The sequence below is a fragment of the Anomalospiza imberbis genome, chromosome 3 (genome assembly GCF_031753505.1).
Source record: "Anomalospiza imberbis isolate Cuckoo-Finch-1a 21T00152 chromosome 3, ASM3175350v1, whole genome shotgun sequence".
NCBI classification, from domain to species: Eukaryota; Metazoa; Chordata; class Aves; order Passeriformes; family Viduidae; genus Anomalospiza; species Anomalospiza imberbis.
In genome coordinates, this window is record NC_089683.1 from 36,706,937 (window position 1) to 36,727,291 (window position 20,355).

At 39.9% G+C, this 20,355-nt stretch overlaps 1 protein-coding gene across 1 annotated transcript; it reads left to right on the forward strand.

The window, feature by feature from the left end:
* Positions 1 to 2,130: 2,130 nt before the first annotated feature.
* On the forward strand, positions 2,131 to 19,265 carry PM20D2 (peptidase M20 domain containing 2). Its single transcript, XM_068184064.1, has 7 exons — positions 2,131 to 2,629; positions 2,706 to 2,854; positions 6,402 to 6,544; positions 9,589 to 9,743; positions 12,116 to 12,251; positions 16,508 to 16,615; positions 17,141 to 19,265. The coding sequence occupies exons 1-7, from the start codon at positions 2,192 to 2,194 to the stop codon at positions 17,341 to 17,343; spliced, it is 1,332 nt and encodes a 443-aa protein (XP_068040165.1). The 5' UTR covers positions 2,131 to 2,191; the 3' UTR covers positions 17,344 to 19,265.
* The last annotated feature ends 1,090 nt before the right edge of the window (positions 19,266 to 20,355 follow it).

Here is a 20,355-nt window from a genome sequence, read left to right on the forward strand (position 1 = left end):
CCTTAGCAAACAGATCTGAATTATGTGACCCTTTGCTTAGTATGTGCCCCCTCAGCTGTTGACAAATACTTACTGCATGTATCCATAAGGATAGTTCAACATGTGTCCAGAGTTCAAACTAAGTTCAGCACATTTTGGGCTTGATGGCCTTATTCCACTTGGAAGAATTTGGGGGTGGAGGGAAGAACTGACTATAACCACAATACTTGTCAACATACTTGTAGTATGTTTCAAGGGTAAAAATAGCTCATGACAAATGTAAGGCATGGGAGCCTGAGCTCTTCTTGGAGTGACGGAGAGTTCTGTAGGGTTTGGGTGTCATTAGGAAAAGAACCTCCCCCATCTTCTGTGGAGAGGGGAAACCTGCAGTTCAGCACATCAAAGCACCTCTCCAGTTGACAGAAAAGTTGTGGAGAAAGAATACAGTGGATAAATGAATAAAAAGTGAATAAAAAGGGAATTTCTGGTAATTAAATTAATAAAGAAAAAAAACCCATAATTTGTCATTTTGATCCTGTTGACTTCAATTTTTGTCAGGTATGGGTTGGTTCAATAGGTAGGTTCCTTGCTATGTAGCTTGTATCTAAAAACTCCCGATAAGCTGGCTCTCACAGGCCTGGACTGCAGAAATCCCGGAGAAATGTAAAGATGTAACCCGAATCCAGACAGACAGGGCTCTTGGTTGGAAAAATAATGAAGATGTCAAAGAAGGCAGGGTGTTTCCAAGCCCAGAAGAGGTACAGCACACCTTGCACTTGAATGCAATCTCTGGGCCTTGTGATGGTAAGGCATGTATGTAACAAGGCATGTGTTCCATCAGCATGTTGTGCCAAATTAGGTTCTTACACACAGTGTGCAAGAAGCCAAGCCATACTCAGAGTCAGGTATTTGATTTATTTACAGTTCTGCAAAAGAAAGGCATGCTGGGTGGCACATCCACTATTAAAACATTTCAGTACTTACACATTTTAGCAAAGGCATGATTGTTCCTTGGCTGCAAGTTACATAGTTCTCCTATTACTTAGTGTTCTATTTTTTATTGGTCAAGTGAGTCCCTCTCTTCTTGTGCTAATTAGTCCACATACTCAGTCTTTCCCTTCTTTTGAGTCAGGGGGCCATGGGTTGGTAGTTACGATCTCCCTCTGCCAGAATTACATTTCACCCACTTGGAGCTGATTTCAGCACAGTTGCTGAATAGGCTTTGTTAATTTCCTCCTTATTGTGGGAGCTCTGCCAAATGTCCTTGTGGTCTACAAATTCTGCATTGCTTTTACCCACTAACAGCGGGACATCCTTCTTCCCAAGCTTTCTTAACACCCTCTCCCCACCAGGTCTGAGATCACTGAAGCACACCAAGCCCTAAAGTTTTCTTCCAACATGTAATTTATCTTTCTAATATTTTATGCTGGTTTTGGCTGGTGTGGAGTTAATTTTCTTCACAATGGCTGGCATGGGACTGTGTTTTGGATTTGTTCCGAACATAGGGTTGATAATGTGTTTTTGTTATTGCTGAGCAGGGCTTACACAGAGCCAAGGCCTTTTCTGAGTTTTGTGCAGCCAGGCTGGTGGAGAGGCTGAGGCAGCTTGGGAGGCGACACAGCCGGGACAGGTGACCCCAGCTGACCAAAGGGACATTCCAGACCATGGAACATCATGCTCGGTATATAAGGCAGGGGAAGAAGGAGGAAGGGGAGGACGTTCGCAGTGATGGATTTGTCTTCCCAAGTCACCGTGAGGTGTGATGGGGCCCTGCTCTCCTGGGGATAGCTGAGCACCCGCCGGCCCACGGGAAGCAGTGAATTCATCCCTTGCTTTGCTTGTGTGCATGGCTTCTGCTTTCCCTATGGAACTGTCTTTACTTCAACCCGTGAGTTTCCTACCTTTACCCTTCCGCGATCCCGCGGGGGGTGGAGTCAGCGAGCGGCGCCCGGCAGCACAGCGGGCGAGGGCTGCGGGCGGGCCCCCTAAACTCCGCTAGCTGGCCGGGGGGCCGCGCCAGGCACGCTGGGGCGGGGAGTTCCGGCTGGGCGCCGCCTGTAGGCCAGGCCGTGATTACGAACTACATTTCCCAGTGTGGCTCGCGGCGCAGAGAGGCGATAAAAGGGGCAACGGCTCAGGTGTCGCGCCGGAGGGCAGGTGCGGGCGGCAGGTCCAGCTCAGCTCACCTGAGGACCGGTGCTCCCGAGGCCTCATGGAGCCGCAGGAGCCGCCGGAGAGCGGCCCCGCCGCCGCCGCCGCGCTGGAGGCACTGAAGCAGCGGGCGTGCGAGAGCGTGGATCTGAACGCTGCGCGTCTGGGCGCGCTGAGCCGCGACATCTGGAGCCGTCCCGAGCTGGCGTACGCGGAGCACCAGGCGCACGACGCCCTGACCCGCTTCTTCTCCGGCGGGGACCTGCCTGGCGCCGCCTGGGCCGTGCAGCCGCGCTACAAGCTGGGCACGGCTTTCCGCGCCGACTGGGGCACGGCGGCCCCGCAGGACCCGCTCCGCCTCGCCTTCCTCTGCGAGTACGACGCGCTGCCCGGGCTCGGGCACGCGTGCGGCCACAACCTCATCGCCGAGGTGGGAGCCGCCGCCGCGCTTGCGCTGAAGGCCGCCCTGGAGAGCCTGGCGGAGCCCGTGGCCGTGCAGGTGGGAGCCCTCCCGGGGGAGCGGTGGTGAGCGCTCCCTGACAGCCCCTGACTCTCTGTGTGCGTTTGTGCTGCAGATCACGGTGCTGGGGACGCCCGCGGAAGAGCAAGGAGGAGGCAAAATAGACCTCATCAAGGCTGGAGCGTTCGATGGCCTGGATGTGGTTTTCATGGCACACCCCTCGCAAGAAAACGCTGCTTACCTGCCCGACGTGGCCGAGCATGAGTGAGTGGGTGGGTTCCGGTGGGAAGAGATGGTTTGTTATTAGACTTTTGTCACCTTCCTGAGAAGGGGACTTGCTTTGGCAGTGGCTGAACCCGGAGCCTTGCAGGTGCCCTTCGGACAAAGGTATTTGCACGCAGCTAAGGAGCCAGATTAGTGTTAGGGAACGGCACTCTGAGCCGTTCTTCAAAAGCGCTGTGTTCAGCCTAGTGCTGAAATCCCTGACTGATCTGAGATAATCTTCCATCTATCCCAAAAATCCATCTTTTGTTCTGATGTTTCTAGGCGTTTCTTTTAAACATTCATGTGATTATGCCCTATGTTGAAGTAGAATTTAAAGAGACAACTGCAGGTTCTCAAGGGTTCTCATTCAGTGCTTTCCTGGATGCCAGTCATGTGGTCCTCTATGCATTTTTTATCAGTTTGGAGGGTGTTTCAGGTTTGCCTTCCTCCTTTTGAAAAGAACTGGCTAGCTAAGCCTGACTGAAGTTCGGATCTGTAGTAACTTCCACGCTAAATTTAGTCACGACCATGTTGTGTGTATTAACTCTCACATCAGCTTTTTGGTTTTGATCCAAAGCAGTAGCTGTCTTTCCTTCATATTTGCCTGCAGTGTAAGGATGGACAGCAATCCTACCCTCACACTGCTGTCTTTTCTGCCAGCCATATAACTCTTCGAAAATTATGCCTTGTTGTCTTCTGATTAGCCCTGATGTTCAGAGATAGCACTGGCTCACTTCTGCCTTGAATCGCTTGACTTATCTTAAAGTACACCTTGCTGGATGTGCATCCCCAGAATTGTACACAGTACATGAGGTGCAACTGCCTTGGATCTCACTCAGCTGCTGCATGGACCATTGTCTTTCCTTATAATTTTGGAGACAGCTGGCATGTTTGAGGCTTCCTCTTCAGTCATTTTCAAGCAATCAACTCTTAGGCAAATGCTTGATCTTCACATACATGATTTTTAAAAAGTGCTTTGGAGCGTCATTCTTTTCTTGCTCTGCCAGTCTGCGATGCTGTTCTTCCTTTGGTGTTGTAAACATTTGTTTCCACAGTGTCCCAGCAGTAGTCTGCCAGCAGGTTTTGCTCTGTGTTACGTGACATTCTTCTATGTTTTATGTGATTCCTGATCCCAGAGGGTCTTACTTGCAGAGACTCCACTAGTAAACTCCCTCCGGTGCAACAGTTTTTACAGGTATTACATTTCACTGTCTCAGATTAAATTCTGAATTATTTAAATAAGTAATTTTCCAGTCATTTATGACTTGTACTGGGAACTGTTTTCAGATTGGTTATGCTATTGCCTAGCTCTGATATGCTTGATTTTACTGACCGTTTTGCTATTACCAGGGCTGTTTCCCTGCTTTGATAATTTGATTATGTAAATGCCAAGTTACATGGTAAAACAGACAGGGTTAACCTTCATTACCTGGCCAGTTCTCTGCTATATTCCTTCCTTGTGTTTCTAAAGAGTCTTGTTGTTTTACCCTCCTTCAAGACTTAGCCCAACTTGCCCTTGCTTTATCTTAAATAATCTTCAAGATGTAGTTTTCAATGATAGTTTCGTCTTTCTGCTTGCAATAACCTTTTGAGTTTGATACAGTAAGATCTGGAAATCTCTCTTCAGAGGTGAAGATCTGCAGTAGGATGCAAGTCCTAGATAGCCTTTAAACCTTTGAACATGGAGGAGGCATGGAATTGAAGTGCTGAGTGAAACAACTTATTACCTCCAAAAGCTTGAAATACTGAGTTAGTCATATTTTATGTAATTATCAGGTTTCAAAGGTAGAAAGACAGTTTTTCTAATTTTAATCGGTCTTTGCTTGTTTGCAGGGAGTTTAAGGACTGGTGATCACTAAGTTGCTAGTATTTCTGTGTCTGCTATTCTGAAAGCTGGCTTGTGCCTGAAATAAGATTAGCATATTGGGATAACTGGTGAATACATGCCAAAGTTTGCTGATGCTTATTCACTTACCCTTCACTTAATCAGCATATTTATTGTTGGACAAACAGGATCCACATTCTTCTGCTGGTATTCTTAAACTGGCTTAGGGTGTTATTATTCTGCAAAATCTGTTGGGTTTTTCTGAGTGTCTGTGACATTTGCGTAGCAAAAGAAGTACAAGCAAAGGAATGCTGAAAGAACTTTCTAAAATAAGAAACACATGTTCCTTGTGGAAGAGAATACTGAAGCATGACTTTTTTGCTGTACTTTGCCTTCTTTCTATTTTTTTAAGAATGTCCAGGGATCTTTGTGAGTTGATTTGAGGGGTCGCAGTCTAATACTTGGGATATTAATGAGCAAGTGTCTTACACTTCTTAATGATAATAAATTTTAAATAAAATTCCTAGTCTAGATAATGGGTTCTGTAATTGTCTTGGAAGATTAGTGGGGATTGAAGAAGGCAAGCTTAATTTGGATTGCAGCAGTAGTAAGAGAAGTTTCCTGTTGCAACAGTACACTGCATTGTGTCCCTCTTTGCCGTCCAGAATTTAAGTGCTGGTGTTAACTTGCAGCTGTGGCATGGTTCTGAGCACAAGGGGTCACTTGAGGATAACTGGTTAAGTTGGCATTTGTGCAAGACAGGGGAACAAGCAAGTTAGGCTGGTCATGGCAGGATAAGAGACAGTTTGTGTGTCTTGGGATAGGAGGAACATGTAAATATTGAGTTTTTTCCATATAGGAGTAGGTATGGAGTACAGATTGTTTTGTGTATTTTATAAATAGTGAGACCTTATATGTAGATGTCAGTATTTAATATTTTTCTCTTTTGTGAACAGTCCTTATATAGTCTGAAATACTAAATTATTTTGTAAGGCTAATATTAATGGCCTTCAGATGAAGCAAAGCATGAATTTTTACCGACTATGTTAAGGTGCAATATTTTATGACTTTTTGAAGTTGGAGGATAGCCTTTGCATTAGATTTCTTCCTTGTTGCAAGCCTTTCTACCACCTTTTTTGAAGTGTCCTTGCTGTAGCATAATAATGTGTATTTTACAATAGCCTGTGCTTTTCCATGCTCATAAAACTTGACTTTTGTTATTTAGGCATGGGTTGTATGTGATCATACATGCTTTTACTATCTTATGTACTGTGCACATTTTATTTGACAAGAATTAGGACACTCAACTTCCAGTTTTGAATCAGAGAACAGGGTTTGTTATCCTCTGAGAAGAGTGCTTTTAAGTCTCAGAAGAGTCAGGCAGTATAAAAAAGGTGGTGGAGAAATTTAATTAATATGTGAAATGTGTGCTCTTCAGGAAAAGGCTATATAAAGATGTTACCAGTAACTCCCTTGCCTGACTGGCTCTTGGTATCATTCCATTCTACTGGTTTTCTAGAAATCTTTGTGGTTTTTTGCACTCAAAGATAGTTTATCTATGCAACAGTCTAGTGCCAGGTAAATTGTTTGGTGTTATGCTGCACAAAATTTAAATAACATAAATTTGCGGAAACAAAAGGAAGTTTTTAATTTCAAAGGTTTGTTTTTGTTTTTTTTTTTCAGTGAATGAGAAACAAATAAGCAATGCCTTTTATTTCCTAGTGTGACTGTGAAATACTATGGAAAAGCTTCTCATGCTGCTGCTTATCCTTGGGAAGGAGTTAATGCATTAGATGCTGCTGTTCTTGCGTACAACAATCTGTCTGTTTTAAGACAGCAGATGAAACCGACCTGGAGAGTTCATGGTGAGATCTTTCTTAAACTTAATGTCCAGCAAGTTAGAGTTTAGGCTGCTGAAGTACTAACATAGAATATCATACATTCCGAAGTATGGCACTAAATCACTAAATTAGTATAGTCACTTCAAATATTATGAAACAGCACCATTTCATTTAAATGGTGTGTCTGCAATTTTTACAATCATGTCAGCATCCAGAACTAACTGCTCAAAATAGGCCGAGAGGTTAGAATTGAAAGGGGACTCTGATGCCCAGGTAAAGGCTAGACCAATTTTAAGTCTTAAAGTTGCAGTTCAGAAAAAAAAAAAGAAAAAAATAAAAAATGCAAGGTTTATTTTGGTACATGGCCTTGAACTCCTTAATATATGTGGATTTGCAAAAGTGTAAGATTAAATGCTTCCAAAAAGTGAAGTATTACTTATAGCATCACTTTTTGAGTAGACATTCTGTTAATTTGATGTCATTTATTGGAAGGGTTTAGTGGTCTGGAATGAAGTTTGTTTGGTGAAGTACAAAAAAACAAGTGATGGCAGAAGACCATAGTCCTGGTTAGTAGCCCAGTCAACTAGATGTTCACTGTATTCTAATATTTAATATCTAGTAGGTTTTGGATTAGAAAGGCCATTTTGCAGTAAGACGTGTTAACCATTAAGCTTGTTCTCTTTCAACATCATGCATTTCTACCTATGAAGTGAGAAAGGTTCAAAAGGTGAGGTGAAGCTGCCCTATGGCTACAAACTCAGGGTTCCTTATTGCACCCAAGACAACTTTTTCCAAGTTCAAATTAAGAAACTTTGCCAATTCTACAGGACTTTTGAATGTAGAGCTGTTTATTTGGAATATTTCTTATGAGCTAAAAATCCTTCCAGATATTCTGAGCTGATCATTATGTATCTTGGCTGTTTATGCTGTATATAATACAAGTGTGCATTTCTCTCCAGGATATCTGGATGGAATCCTAATCCTTTTGACTGTAGATGAAGCTATTTGCAGTTCTGCTGTGCAGCATGCCCAAATGAATTTCAGATAGCAGGCACAGCCACTCTATCCTATTTCTCTGTAGAAAACAAGGCACATAATTAAGAGTTTTGGTGTCTGCAACCCATGTGTTTGCAGGTTTAAGTCTGAAGATACCTAAGTCTTCTGTTGAATCTAGACCTAAACCCCTAAATACAGCTTTCTTTGTAGTTTCTAAAGGTTACACGGATAATGGTGGCAAAAAATCTAAGTACCTAAACAAGCCTTCTAGAGGTAATGCTTTCTGAACAGCAGCAAAACTGAAATTACTGTGTTGATACAGCTGCTGTCATAAACCTGATTTTTCAAAGTGGAAGTATTTAAATTACTTCTGAGAAAGGACAAGCAGCCAGAGTGAGATTGAATTTTAGGAATGCTTTCTTTACAACATTGTGTAGGAGACCTCATGTTGTAGACTTTTTGTATAAGCAGTGGCTGAATGAAGTGATCCTAAAAATAATAGTGTTACCCCACTTACAAAAACTGAAATAATTTCCATTGCTTGAAGTCTAGAATTTCTAACCAATGTTTCATGTACTGAAATAATGTTGTCTTGAGTTCATCTGAGATTTTGACATTATCTTTCTCCCCTGTTTATGAGTGGACTATATGTTGCCCCCTTAAAAATGGGAATGTAGAATTTTTTTTTCCTGCTCAAGAAGTTGTACTAAACAGGTTGCAAAAAAAGTTTCCCTCCAGAAGGGCAAATTGGGTGCTACTAATAGTGTGCAGGCAGCCTACGTGTAATTCAGGTCTGCTGTCCAGTCCATATTGCAGTTGTATTGAAATTTAACTGTAGACCCATTCAGACTCTCTCCAGTTCCATTTACAATTGCACTGGAGAAGACAAGTGAAAACTGTTCACTCATGAAGCTGCTTGTTCTGAGAAAGCTTGTTATGGGTATGTGTCATGCAAATCTGCATGAATACTTACTGCTTCCTTTCCTGTGACGTCTGTCCCTCTCATCTGAGCTGTTCCTATTGTTATGGACAAATACTGATACTGGATTAATTCAACACTGATTTTGACTGTATTTGATACTGAAGGGGGTGAAGTTCATAATCTTAATGGGTTTTCTGCACCAAAAGAAATGTTTTGTTGTCTATTTGCAGCAAATTAGTGCTGTCTCTTCAGGCCTCAGTGACACACATCAGTAACTTCTGCAATATTTCCATTTAAGGTAGAGGTTTCTCAGGTTCTACAGAAAACAAATCTGATTCCACATAAAAGAAATTGAGGGCAGAAGGCCAGGGAAACACCCTGTTGGAAGCAAGTAGCTGTTAGTACAGTGACATCTAAAGTGAAACTGGGATCTATGATGTGTTCTTGTCAAAATGTCTAAATATTACTGTATTTTATGGAAATGCCTTTGACGTCATAATGGTAAAAGATGTAGTTAGTCACACATTTCCTCAAGGGAGCACTTTCAGCTCAAACTGCACTTGTGACTAAAGCTACATGTATTATACATCCCAATATTTCTGAAGAATTAGTATGAGCAATCTAAATGAACTTTCTGTGCACTGCAATACATACATTATTCCAGTATTGCTGAGAAACTGATTCAGTTTTTCTTCAAGCTCACAAAATAAGTTGGAAACATTCTAATTGAGGAAACGTTTAAAAGTTGGAATCCAACTTTTTTTTAAATCCAACTTTTATATCCAATCCCTTATAGCAATTTTTTTTTTCTTGTTGGCAGACAGATTGGTTTATGACTCCGATGCATTGAATTTTAGGGGATTAATTAGAAATGCTAGTTTGGCTTGACTCTGGGATGTAAAACAGATGTCTAACCAAAGAATGCTGTAAAATTGTGCTGAAAGACATGTACCATGTAATCTGACACGATGAAGAAACTTTGTCCACATACTACATTTTTTGCATTCTTTGTATTTCATGCTCAGCTGATGTTTTGTTGGTTTTGTTTATATGTTTATAGTTCTTGACCCATGAATTTCATTACAGGGCTGAAGATCGAATTGCATCAATTGCATTTAATACTGACAACACAACTTTTCCCTTTCTGCAGGTGTAATAAAAAATGGTGGTGTGAAACCTAACATCATTCCTTCTTACACTGAACTAGAGTTTTACTTGCGTGCTCCTTCAAGGAAAGAGCTTTCTGTTCTGACAGAGAAGGTTGAAAACTGCTTCAAATCTGCAGCAGTGGCCACAGGATGCAAGGTAAGAATATATTCATTGTCATGTGTTTCTTTTACACAGACCAGAACAGGAAATCAATGTTTTCTTTGTCTGCATAGTTTTTAGCTGAAGTAAATCTAAATTACTGTTACACTTTTTGCTGTTCTGTTGCTTTGTGTCCTGAAAGAAGGCTTTAGTTTATAAATAGAATGCCACAGAATCCTAGAGGAATCTGTGTTGGGCGAGACCTCTGGAGGTCATCTGGTCTAATTCTCTGTTCAGAGCAGGACCAATTAGAGCAGGTTTCTGAGTGCCGTATGAACTTTTGAATATTTCCAAGGATGAAATTCTACCACCTCTCTCAAAAAGTGCTCTACACACCTCGTGGTGAACAGGGCTTTTCCTAATGTTTATGCTGCAATGACTTGAGTACTAACACAGGTTTCCTGTAGAGATTGCAGTGTTTCCATCTTTGGAGATACTCAAAAGTTGCCTCAGTATGGTTCTGGGAAACCAGCTCTAGGTGACCATGATTGAACAGGGGAACTGGACAGGATGACCTCAGTAGGTTCTTTCCCACATCAACCCTCTGTGATACTGTTGTATCCAGTGGGAATTTCCTTTGTTGCTTCTTGTTGCATCATTTTGGCATCTGGGACGTCTGGTTCTGCCTTCTCAGTACCCTTCCCATCTGGTAACTCTAGACAGCAGTAAGATGCCCCACTAACCTTCTATTTTGTGAAGGCTCAGCAGATCAAGTTCTTTCAGCCTGTCTTTGTACGTCGTGTTCTCCACCTAATCATCTTGGTGTCCTTCCCCTGACCTAGCTCCAGTCTTGATTTGAAAAGAAACTAAACAAACACAGCACCAGATGTGGTCTCACAGGGGTTGTCTACATCAGTAATAAAAATACTAAACCACTAATGGCACCAGTCTCAGTTGCAGATGAGTGCTACAAGTAACAGGCAGCAATGTGGTATTTTGTGCTGCTGATTATAAAACACTTGGAGCTTGCATGTCTTGTGTTATCTGAGCCAGACATGTTGTCATGGAAAGCTAGACTTGGTCATGCACTATCTGCCCTTAAATGAGTTCCATCTTGTATGCTGGATGTTCACAATCACCTTGTGATTCGTGAGCCTGGACATGAGTTCTAGGAGGATTTATTTGCTCTGTAATCCTTCTGGGAACTTGAGGCTAGGATGGTCTGAGGAGTGTGTAGTTTTCAAGGACCTCCTCTTGGCCCTTCAAGAGGATGTGACCTTTACCTGTTGTTCAGTGAGCTGGAACATCCCTCTGTTTCAGTGACACTTAAAAAAATAATACCTCCTGACTGCATTTCTGCTTCTCTTACTCTGCATCCTTGGATGCATCTTGCCTGATCCCATGTACATTCAATTTCTTTAAGTGTCCTGTAATTTCTTTTTGTTTTGCTGTGGGTGATGCTTCTATCCTACAGATAGTGCTGCTAGGCTCAGAGACCTGGGAGGCTTGATGGCAAACCTCACCTGTAGAAACAAGCAAAACAGGTATTGGGTCTTCTGTCTGTTTTTTTCCCATGTTCTTGGTCATTAGGTCCATTGCCCTATTAAACAGCAGGCTCATGTAGCAACTGAGTGATTTTTCAATTAGCGTTCTCATTTCTTTTGCTTTTAGTAAATGGAAGTGTGTCTCATCTAGCTGGTTCAAGCAGTATGATTACCTTTTTTCTGTTGCTAAGATAGACGGTTCTACTTGCACTCTTAATTATAAGCTTATGACTAATTCAGCTGTAAAAAGAATGTATGTGATCATCAAAACAAATAGGTATGGGGTATGTGAATGTTAGCATGTCACTTTTACAGTCTTTTTGAGACATTAGATGTTATTTTCCTACCGTGTCCACTTCACTATATCTAGAAAAGAGTTTCAGAAAGTGCATTTTATGCAGAATGAAAGTTAAGACCTCTTGAAATTTGACATTGATAGTTTTTTTCCATTTGTTTTCAAATTTCTTACCTGTATGAAGCCATTTCATGAATAGGGCGGTAGTTATTGGAAGCATTCTAAAAAAAGTTAACATACAGTTTGATAAAAGCCTATGTTTATTTCTATGTAGTTTAGTAGTACCTGCAGGCAAAATCATTAGACACTGTTACAGGAAATATTTGTTTCCTATTATTGGCGAAAATTTTGAAATCCTTTCTTCTGGAATTTGGCTGTCTAGTGCAAACTGAACAGAACACCAGCTGTGTTTTGATGGAGGGTAATATTTGGCAGAATGTTGTATTTTTGAAAGAAGCTTGGCACTTACGTCTGTTTTGCCTTGGGCTTGAAGTCTGGATATGTAGGGGGTTTTTTTGGCCCTCAGATTTTTTACATCGAACTGGCTTACACTGGAGAAAAACTTAAAATAATTTGGGGTTTTTGTCTAGGTGGAAATAAAAGGTGGTGAAAATGATTACTACAATGTGCTTCCAAATAAGAGCCTGCAGAAAATTTACAAGAAGAATGGGAAGAAGCTTGGAATAGATTTTATATCAGAAGACGCTATCTTGAATGGTTTGTCAGGTAACTCCAGCTGCATTTTTCATTGTGTCTTAAGCTTAGGTTGATCAAGCTTCAAGTGTATAAAATAACAAATTAGAACTAAGTTAAACACGGTTTGGTCAGAAGAAAAAGCCAAATTACAAAGCTAAAGCTCTGTAGAAGGTTTATATCTCTAGCCTGTGTTTCTGTATTTGTTATAGAAGCTAAGAACAGGTAAGAAAAGCAGTAAATACCTTCTTGTAATAGTTCTGAAAATATTTCAAGTAATAAACAGTTTGGTCGTGGGAAGGGATGGAAAGCTAAGAGCAGTCTTTCTGAGAACATGAGGATGTGTAATTAATTGTCTCATTCTGTGACATTAAAATACAGAATCCTGGTTTGCTATAAATGGGGATGAGACTTTTTTTTTTAGGAACCTTGTTTAATAATATTTTCCAAGCTTGCCTATAAACAAATCTACTAGAATCTAACAATTCTTTTAGAGGGAGGTTTTGGAGAGATTAGTAACTTGAAGTTTAAGTATCTCACTAACTCTAATTTAATCTTTTCATTAACAAGTAATTACATGCCTCTAATTTTAGTTCATGAGTTCAACAGATTAGTTTTCCAAAGGGTGCTCTTCAAGTAGGTGTTCACTTTTGGGTCTTGACTGTCTCAAATTATTTAACTATTTTGGTCTCTGAGCTATAACAGAAATGGGAATTCTTGAATACTTAGGTGGGTTTCTTGTTATCCTTAACACTTTTTTTTAGAATCTTCCTACAGGAGCTCTGTTCAAGTCTCAACTTCTTCTCATACTTTTAGGCTTCACTACTGATCTTAACTGTATTTATGAACATTTTTAGTCCATTCATGCTAAAGGTTTTTCTCTTAGAATGAAGATACTGTTCTCAGTTTTAATTAGTTTGATTGTGGTACTTGTCTTCTCTATATTAAATGCAGATTATCTTTGGAGTTTGGACAAATTTGGTGTTTAGGAGCAGCTCTCGAAACTTCTTTTTGTGGGTAGGGGACACATTGTATCTAATGACAGTCTTGGTATCTAATGGTGATGGGATTTTTTTCTGTTTCTTACTTCCCTTCCAAGTTAAACAGTGGTTCATTGTCTTGCGTTTAAAAATAAATTATGACTTAGGGCAGATTTCTTCCTGCTTTCTTCAGTGTAATATAAATAAGATTTACTGCTTTGCTTGTTTAGCCAAAGAAGGGGGCTGAGGAGCCTTAAAATGTTTACTGTAGTGCAACTTTCTGGAGCTCTGCTAGTTGGTTCCTTCAATCCATTGTAGTAAGGATGATCATGAATATCAGTGATTTTGCTTTTGTTCAGAGGTCTTGAATTGAGCTTTTCAGAGACACCCAGCTGCAATAGGGCTTTCATATGTAAGTTACATGATATGCTCAATGTTAACCATTAACTTGCTTAAACCAAAACTCCCTGTATGGCTGTCCTGTCCTTGAATTGCGTGTCAGATGTCAAAATGTGCTTGAGCAATTGCTTTATCTCATACTGCAGTAGGGTTTTACTGAATTTTCTTTCCACAGCTTCTCCTCTGAATTTTTGCAGTGGGAATTCAGGAGAGATAACAAAGAACAGCCTCCAGAGCCATAGGAGTGGAACTTTGTATGCTACCCTTTTCTTGGGGTGGGGGTGTTTGAGTATTTTGTGTCGTCTTTTTCAAGACCTCTATTTCTGTTTAGTTTTCATGTGGTTTTCAATGTTTTCTTTTAGGATGTCAGTTTCTTCTGTTGAAAGGGAAGGAAGATAGCTCAGTTGCTTCTCCATGTCTGTGCAGCAGAACAGTCGTTAAGAGCTGAGCGCACTCGCTGCCACCTCTGCATGGGTATTAGTGTCGCTCTGCTCCCAGGTATCGCTCTAGGCAGATAAGCGTCACCAAGGCTTCCCTGAGTACCTCAAATCACAAGCTCTGGGTGTGCCCCATGCAGCTCTGCTCACTGGGCACACAGCCAGGGGGATGTGACATAATGTGAGACTGAGCTAGCTTGGACCAGGTGCCAGGACCTGTTTCTCCTTCTACTGTTTGTAGGGTAGCTTTACTACAGGAGATCCATAACCTCCTAAAGCAGATGGCTTAGTTAAATATATCTTAGTTGAGGCACCCATGCCTGTGATAACTTAATCTAGTCAAAACGTGGTATTCATGGGGTTCATTGGCTTCCCGTGCACAAAACTGATAAAGAAGATCTTAAGAAGGTCTAGTGTATTTGAAATTTCCACTTTGGAAGCTTGGGACTGTGTATAAATGTTTCCTGGAATCTTTTGTATTTTCCCCTCTGTTCATGTTTGTGGTTATACTGACTCCATTAAATATGCAGTGACTTGAAGAGGCTTAAGGATATATTTTTGAGAGGCTGGAACTCCAATAGTTCTCTGTTGAAGATAGCACAGGATTATGTATATTGCATTGATAACTGCAATTACTTATGCTTCCAGAAAGCATCCCAATCTGTATGTGTCTAGCAAGCATACAATTTCAAATGCTTTTATGGAAACTATTGGAACACCTGATGTTCTAAACACACTGCTGTGTTATTTCCATGAAGGATGTAACATTTTGTCTGATCGAGGGGAAGATTTAGCTGTCACATTTTTATTAGAAGCTGCCTGGATTTTGCCTCTCCATATTACTAGAAAATACCAATTTAAATGTCATCTACTCTGCAAAAGTAACATGTCAGCTGGTAGTATATTGAATATGGATATAAATTTAGGAGGAATGACATGACTGAGAGCTGTGATACAGTGAAATTTCTAATGTTTCATTAGTTAAGTGAGAGCAGGAAAAAGGGCAGCGCAGTCATTGCAGCAGTTTGTTTACTGGGACGTAGTAAGGCATGTCTAGAACCCTTGGTTTATTCTGGAGTGTGCAGAACTTCTGGTTTGTCTGTCCAGATTGACCAAAGAATGAATCAGTAGTGTGAACTACTGGAAATTAAAATAACTTATTGCTGTGCCAAGAGTTGGATTTTCTTCAAATGCATCCTAAATTTATGGGAAGAGATGTTTCTGAACAAGCTTTGCTGTTTCCCTTACCTGAAAGCAGAGTAAATAGAAAACGCTTGTCCTCGTAATGTAGGCTCTATGGACTCACTTTCAGTAACTATAGGCTTCCAAGTAAAATCTGTATTCTTCAATCATTTAATTACTAAATCTTAAGGCACTAGCAATATCTCCTCTTCATAAAATATTACAATATTGAGGCTACCTGATGTGTTAAAATTAAGTTTTATACACTATTGCTAAAGAAACAAATTCTTGAGTCTCTGGTCGCAGAAAAGTTAATTGAGATCTTAGTGGGTCATCCCTATTTTCCCCTGATAAAAAACAATGCTTCCTCTGGTACCTGGATTTCACAAAAATTGATACGTTGATTTCTTCAAATTCGAAATGTCATTTTAACAAGTAATGAGTGGACTGCTTGTTTGGGAAAATGAAAACAAACCAAAACCACTTGGGATGTAGTTGTAGACTCCTGGATGATTTACCATGAAGAATCTTCTGGTTTGGGATGATATAATTCAGTAGATAAGGCTGTGAGATAGGTGCTTGATAACATACTGAAAGTGCTAGGCATGAAAGAATCATCATTAAAATCTGCAGCATTGCTATGAGGTGTTTTTCTACAAAACCCCCTAGCATTTTGTCTGGAGTTTAATTCTGAATTTATTTCAAGGGTGCTTGTGCTGTTGAGATTTCCATAACTGAGAATAATCAAAACACATGGGGGTAAAAACAGTAAAACAGTTACCCTCAATCTGTTTTTGTTTAAAGATAAATAGTTTCTACTTTAGCCCCCTACAGAATGCTGAATATTTGTGTATTGGTGAGAAGCAGGAAATGTTTGGCCTAGTTCTAAAGGGCTCTAACAGGGAAATAGCTGAAATGCCTGACACTCCCAAGGTTTGCTGCTTTCCTGTTTCTGAATTAACAGATTACTATTAGGAGATGCTTGATAAAAATGAGTAGCAAAAGGAATAGGAACATGCTGATATGTCTTCCTTGCAGTCCAGTAACTGATCATTGATCAGAATTGCACTGGAGAGCAGCGTCTAAAGATGGATAGTTAGGGAAAACACCTGGGTGACATGAGATATTTGTATGGATACTGGCTCATTAGAAATGTTCTTATTTTAGTATTTGGGGCAAAGGATACTCCATTTTAGATATGGGCTGGAGAGAATGTCTATCATGCATTTCCTTACAGCATTCAAAACTGCCCAACACTTTTTTGTTACGAAAATCTATCTGCTGCTTCTAGGTTCCACGGACTTTGGAAATGTTACATTTGTGGTCCCTGGGATTCATCCTTATTTTTATATTGGCTCTGATGCATTGAATCATACTGAGCAGTACACAGAAGCTGCAGGTGAGTGAAAGTGAAAACAGTTAACATTAATAGTAGAGTTGTAGAAAAAGCTGACAAATGTAGAATTTCTTGGTGTGTGTTTGAGGTTATATGGTTAGGATAGCCACTCCTTATACTAAAAGGTAGTATCATCTAGACAAAAGAAATTAGAAGGATTATCCATAACAGCATATTCAGAAGAATTTCTAAACATGAGCCGAAAGATAAAAGTCATTTTTACTCCTAAAATACAGTACTTTTGAAACATAACAGTGCTAGTTTATAAAACTCCACATTTTCTAAAGAGCTTAACGTGAACACTCAACTTTCCTGTTCTCAGTTGTTTATATCAGTAGCAGAAAATTAAGTACTTGGAAAAGAAAAAAAATATTTTGAGGCATGGGAAAATATGCAAGCAGATATTTAAGAAAATCTTCTTGCAGCTGAAACTTATAATCTTACTTTATAAAATATCCCTTATGCAGTAAGCAAGTGGTTTAGTATTGGTAATCTAACCTGAAATTCCTCTTACTGTTTTTTCTGCAGGGTCACAGACTGCTCAGTTCTACACCTTGCGCACAGCTAAAGCTTTGGCAATGACCGCACTGGATGTCATTTTCAAGCCAGGTCTGTTAGAAGAAGTCAGGGAAGACTTTAGAGAAGTGAAGCTGAAAGAAGAGGAACAAGCAAATCCAGTCGAACCTAAAAAAGAATCTGGTGTTGCTGAAGGAGCATGTGCATCACACTAAACCTGATTAAAGCATTCTCAGTAGCATTGACTTAATGGAGATGCTGTATTTAAATCCCAGTAGGGGCTGAATAAATACATAGCTGAGGAAATTATGGTTTTATTTAATTTGGACTTCAGGAGAAGTAAGTAGTATAATTGCTTTCAAAAAATGTGAAATTTCATCTAGCTGTAATGTTTGTGTTTGCTATGGTGATGATTTTCATACAGAGATCTCAAATATGTTCTCTTTAATTTGCAGTGTTGAATAAATTATAGTGTTTAGATCCCTTGTCAGTGATTTTCTGTGTAGTGCTATATTAATATTCCTTATAGGGGAAGTATGGCAGCTTTCTGTTCTAAAATAAGCACTTGCCATTCAGTGATCATATGCTGAATCTGATCTGTGAAGCTTTTATGGAATTTCTGGTCAGTCACTTTTCTTGGGACAAGATGGAGACTTAAAAGATGAGCTGGTTTCACTGGAGAGAAGGGGCTATGTTTGGAAATATACTTGGTTTTGATAATAGTAGCTTCCAGCAATGGAAGAGGACTGTATAGGAATGCAATCTGTAAAGCTTGATTGTCCTGAAACGCATTGATTTTCCTCCTAATAAACTTTGGAGGTGTTGTGGAGAAGTCATGGATCACAAAATTGGAAAGCAGCTATATGTTTATTTGATTAAATCGACACATTTAAACTACTGCAGGAAGAATGCTGCTCTGAAGCAATACAGGTGTCCACGCAAGGTGTTGCATTAGCTTAACTGAAGGAGGTGTATAAATTTAGCTAAACCAGTGGAAATCTTTGTCACAAAGCTACAAGTGTGGTGCCATGAAGCAATAAATGGTTGTGTGCAAGTCCCTCTAGTAAGCTCAGAGGAGCTTTCAGTGAGGACTGCTGGCTTTTTTAACCTGTTTGTTCCCGTGTCCTAAGCAGCAGATCTGTTAAGTGTTGCCAGTTGTCCTTTCTGTGTGTTGTGTGGTTAGTCCATTTAGTCTTTGTTATTTTGCTTCCCAGGGACATTGATACTGCACTTTTATCAAGGTGATGTTTTGTGTGCCAAACATGTTAGGATGTCTTTTAATTCACTGGTTAAAGGATCTCGTGAGTACACAGAAAAGAAGTCAGTGGACAGATGGAGTGAGAAAGCAACTTACTGATAAGCGTTTTCCTGAGCACAGGTATTACTGTAAGCTTCAGAAAGGAAGGCAGGCAGGCTTTATTCCTCAGGAAGTCAGAATAACTGTCTTTCAGTAAACTTTTTCTTTTTTCAACACTCTCTAAATGGTATTCTGTTCAGCATTTATAGTTTATTGATTTCTATATTCAATTTAATGATTTCTATATTAATTTGAATTTTATATTCACTTTAAGCCAGTATCCTTGCTTTCATTAGCAAATGGTTTTCACAGATGGATGTGTGAAATAAATGAAGGTGGGATTCTGAGCTACAGATGTGTCCAGGATAGTAAGTTGAATACTAAATCCTATTAAATTTGTTCTAAGGTTTGTCAGAGGAACTTTATACTTAACTTTTAATTTACAGTCTGCCTTGCCAGTTCTTGGACACAATTGCAATTCATTAAGATCTACTGGGTTAACAGGCTAGTGCATTGATTTCCTTAGCACACATGACTTTCTGTTTCCTCCTGCAAGAACTGCTTAACTCATTGCTTTGGTGTTTTTGAGATGGAGTGTTTGGATCCCACATAGATAGCACATGCTGTCTTGTGTTTCCTACAAGCTGATATGCGTTAAAGCTTTCTCATTTCTTTTTGTCCAGATATCTTGGCTGCATCATATCCAAGATCACTTAATTAAACTTTTCTGAACTAAAAGTGTGTCTTCCTTTTGTTGTAATCATTGCTGGAATTAAAATGGAATTGAAGTACTGATTAAAGATGAGTTGATATTAATAAAGGAATTTAATTGTGATTGAATTTTCTTGTCCTTTACTTAATATTGAAATGCTGCATGATTTTGAGTAGCAGGTTTGATTTTTTTCCCCCTAGTTTGTTATGATTATATAAGATTGAGGGTGGTTTAAGCTTTCCATTTTGATCTGTATTTGTGAAGGTTAATGCTTTTCAAATACAGTATTTAATGTTAGTCTTTATAATCTTATGGCTGTTTCCACTGTTAAAACATGCTGGAATTGATAGAATAAGTCAGAATGTGAGTGATCACTGAAGGATCTCTGTTAGGCTAAAGCTGGTCTAGCCTCCAGCTTGAAGTGGGATTATCACCAGCACTAGGTCAGGTGATCTTGGCTTCATTTGCCAAATCCTTGAATCATCATTCAGCCCCCGTTCTCAACTCTCTATGTGAGCTAATTCCAGTTTGTCTCAAAATGTTCATTCTTGAGGTCCAGAACTAAAGCAGTTTGGGATTTAACCTTGCAATTTTACTATCACAGTGATACTATGTATGGGAGAATTTTAGTTCCCATGGGAATAAAACTTTGATTTTCAGTCATTTATGCTCACAAGTCATGCATATATGAAAATATCCAACATGCTTTTTAACTGCAGTCATCCCCAAGCTGTTGGTAATTTAAGAGTATTGGAATATTTGTCAGGAATAGTAGTAATAAATCAAAACGTGTGGGTAATGGACTGTAATGCCTGAAATTATTCTGAGCTGCTGATGGCAAATGACAGCTGTGAAAGGATGAGGTGATGATGTCCAGATGTTGTGAAGAACTTAAAGCCTCTGCCAGCATATCAAATTACTGTATTTCCTTATTTAGTATCTGTCTTAGAACCTGAGTAAAAGATATATTTGGTTTAAAGCAAAACAAAAAGCACTTGTTTAAAGCAAAACAAAAAACATGAAATGTGGTGGGTTTATTTTTATGAAAAGACTTGAAGGAGAGAACTTGCAACCCTCTGTGTTCCTGGTGTAGAAGAGCCCAGCAGTCTTTTTTCAAACCATTATTGGGGTGCAGTTTTATGTTGTGAATCTTATTTCTGTAATTGCTTCCCCCTACTGTGAGTGCTCTGTACCTGCTCCCATTGCAGTCACAAGGAG

What these genes read in the sequence shown, in the direction of transcription:
- PM20D2 (XM_068184064.1), top strand. Translation starts at nt 2,192, where the DNA reads ATGGAGCCGCAGGAGCCGCCGGAGAGCGGCCCCGCCGCCGCCGCCGCG. An exon ending in ACCGACCTGGAGAGTTCATG is followed by an intron (nt 6,545 to 9,588) that starts GTGAGATCTTTC and finishes CCCTTTCTGCAG; the next exon opens with GTGTAATAAAAAATGGTGGT. An exon ending in GCAGTACACAGAAGCTGCAG is followed by an intron (nt 16,616 to 17,140) that starts GTGAGTGAAAGT and finishes TTTTTTCTGCAG; the next exon opens with GGTCACAGACTGCTCAGTTC.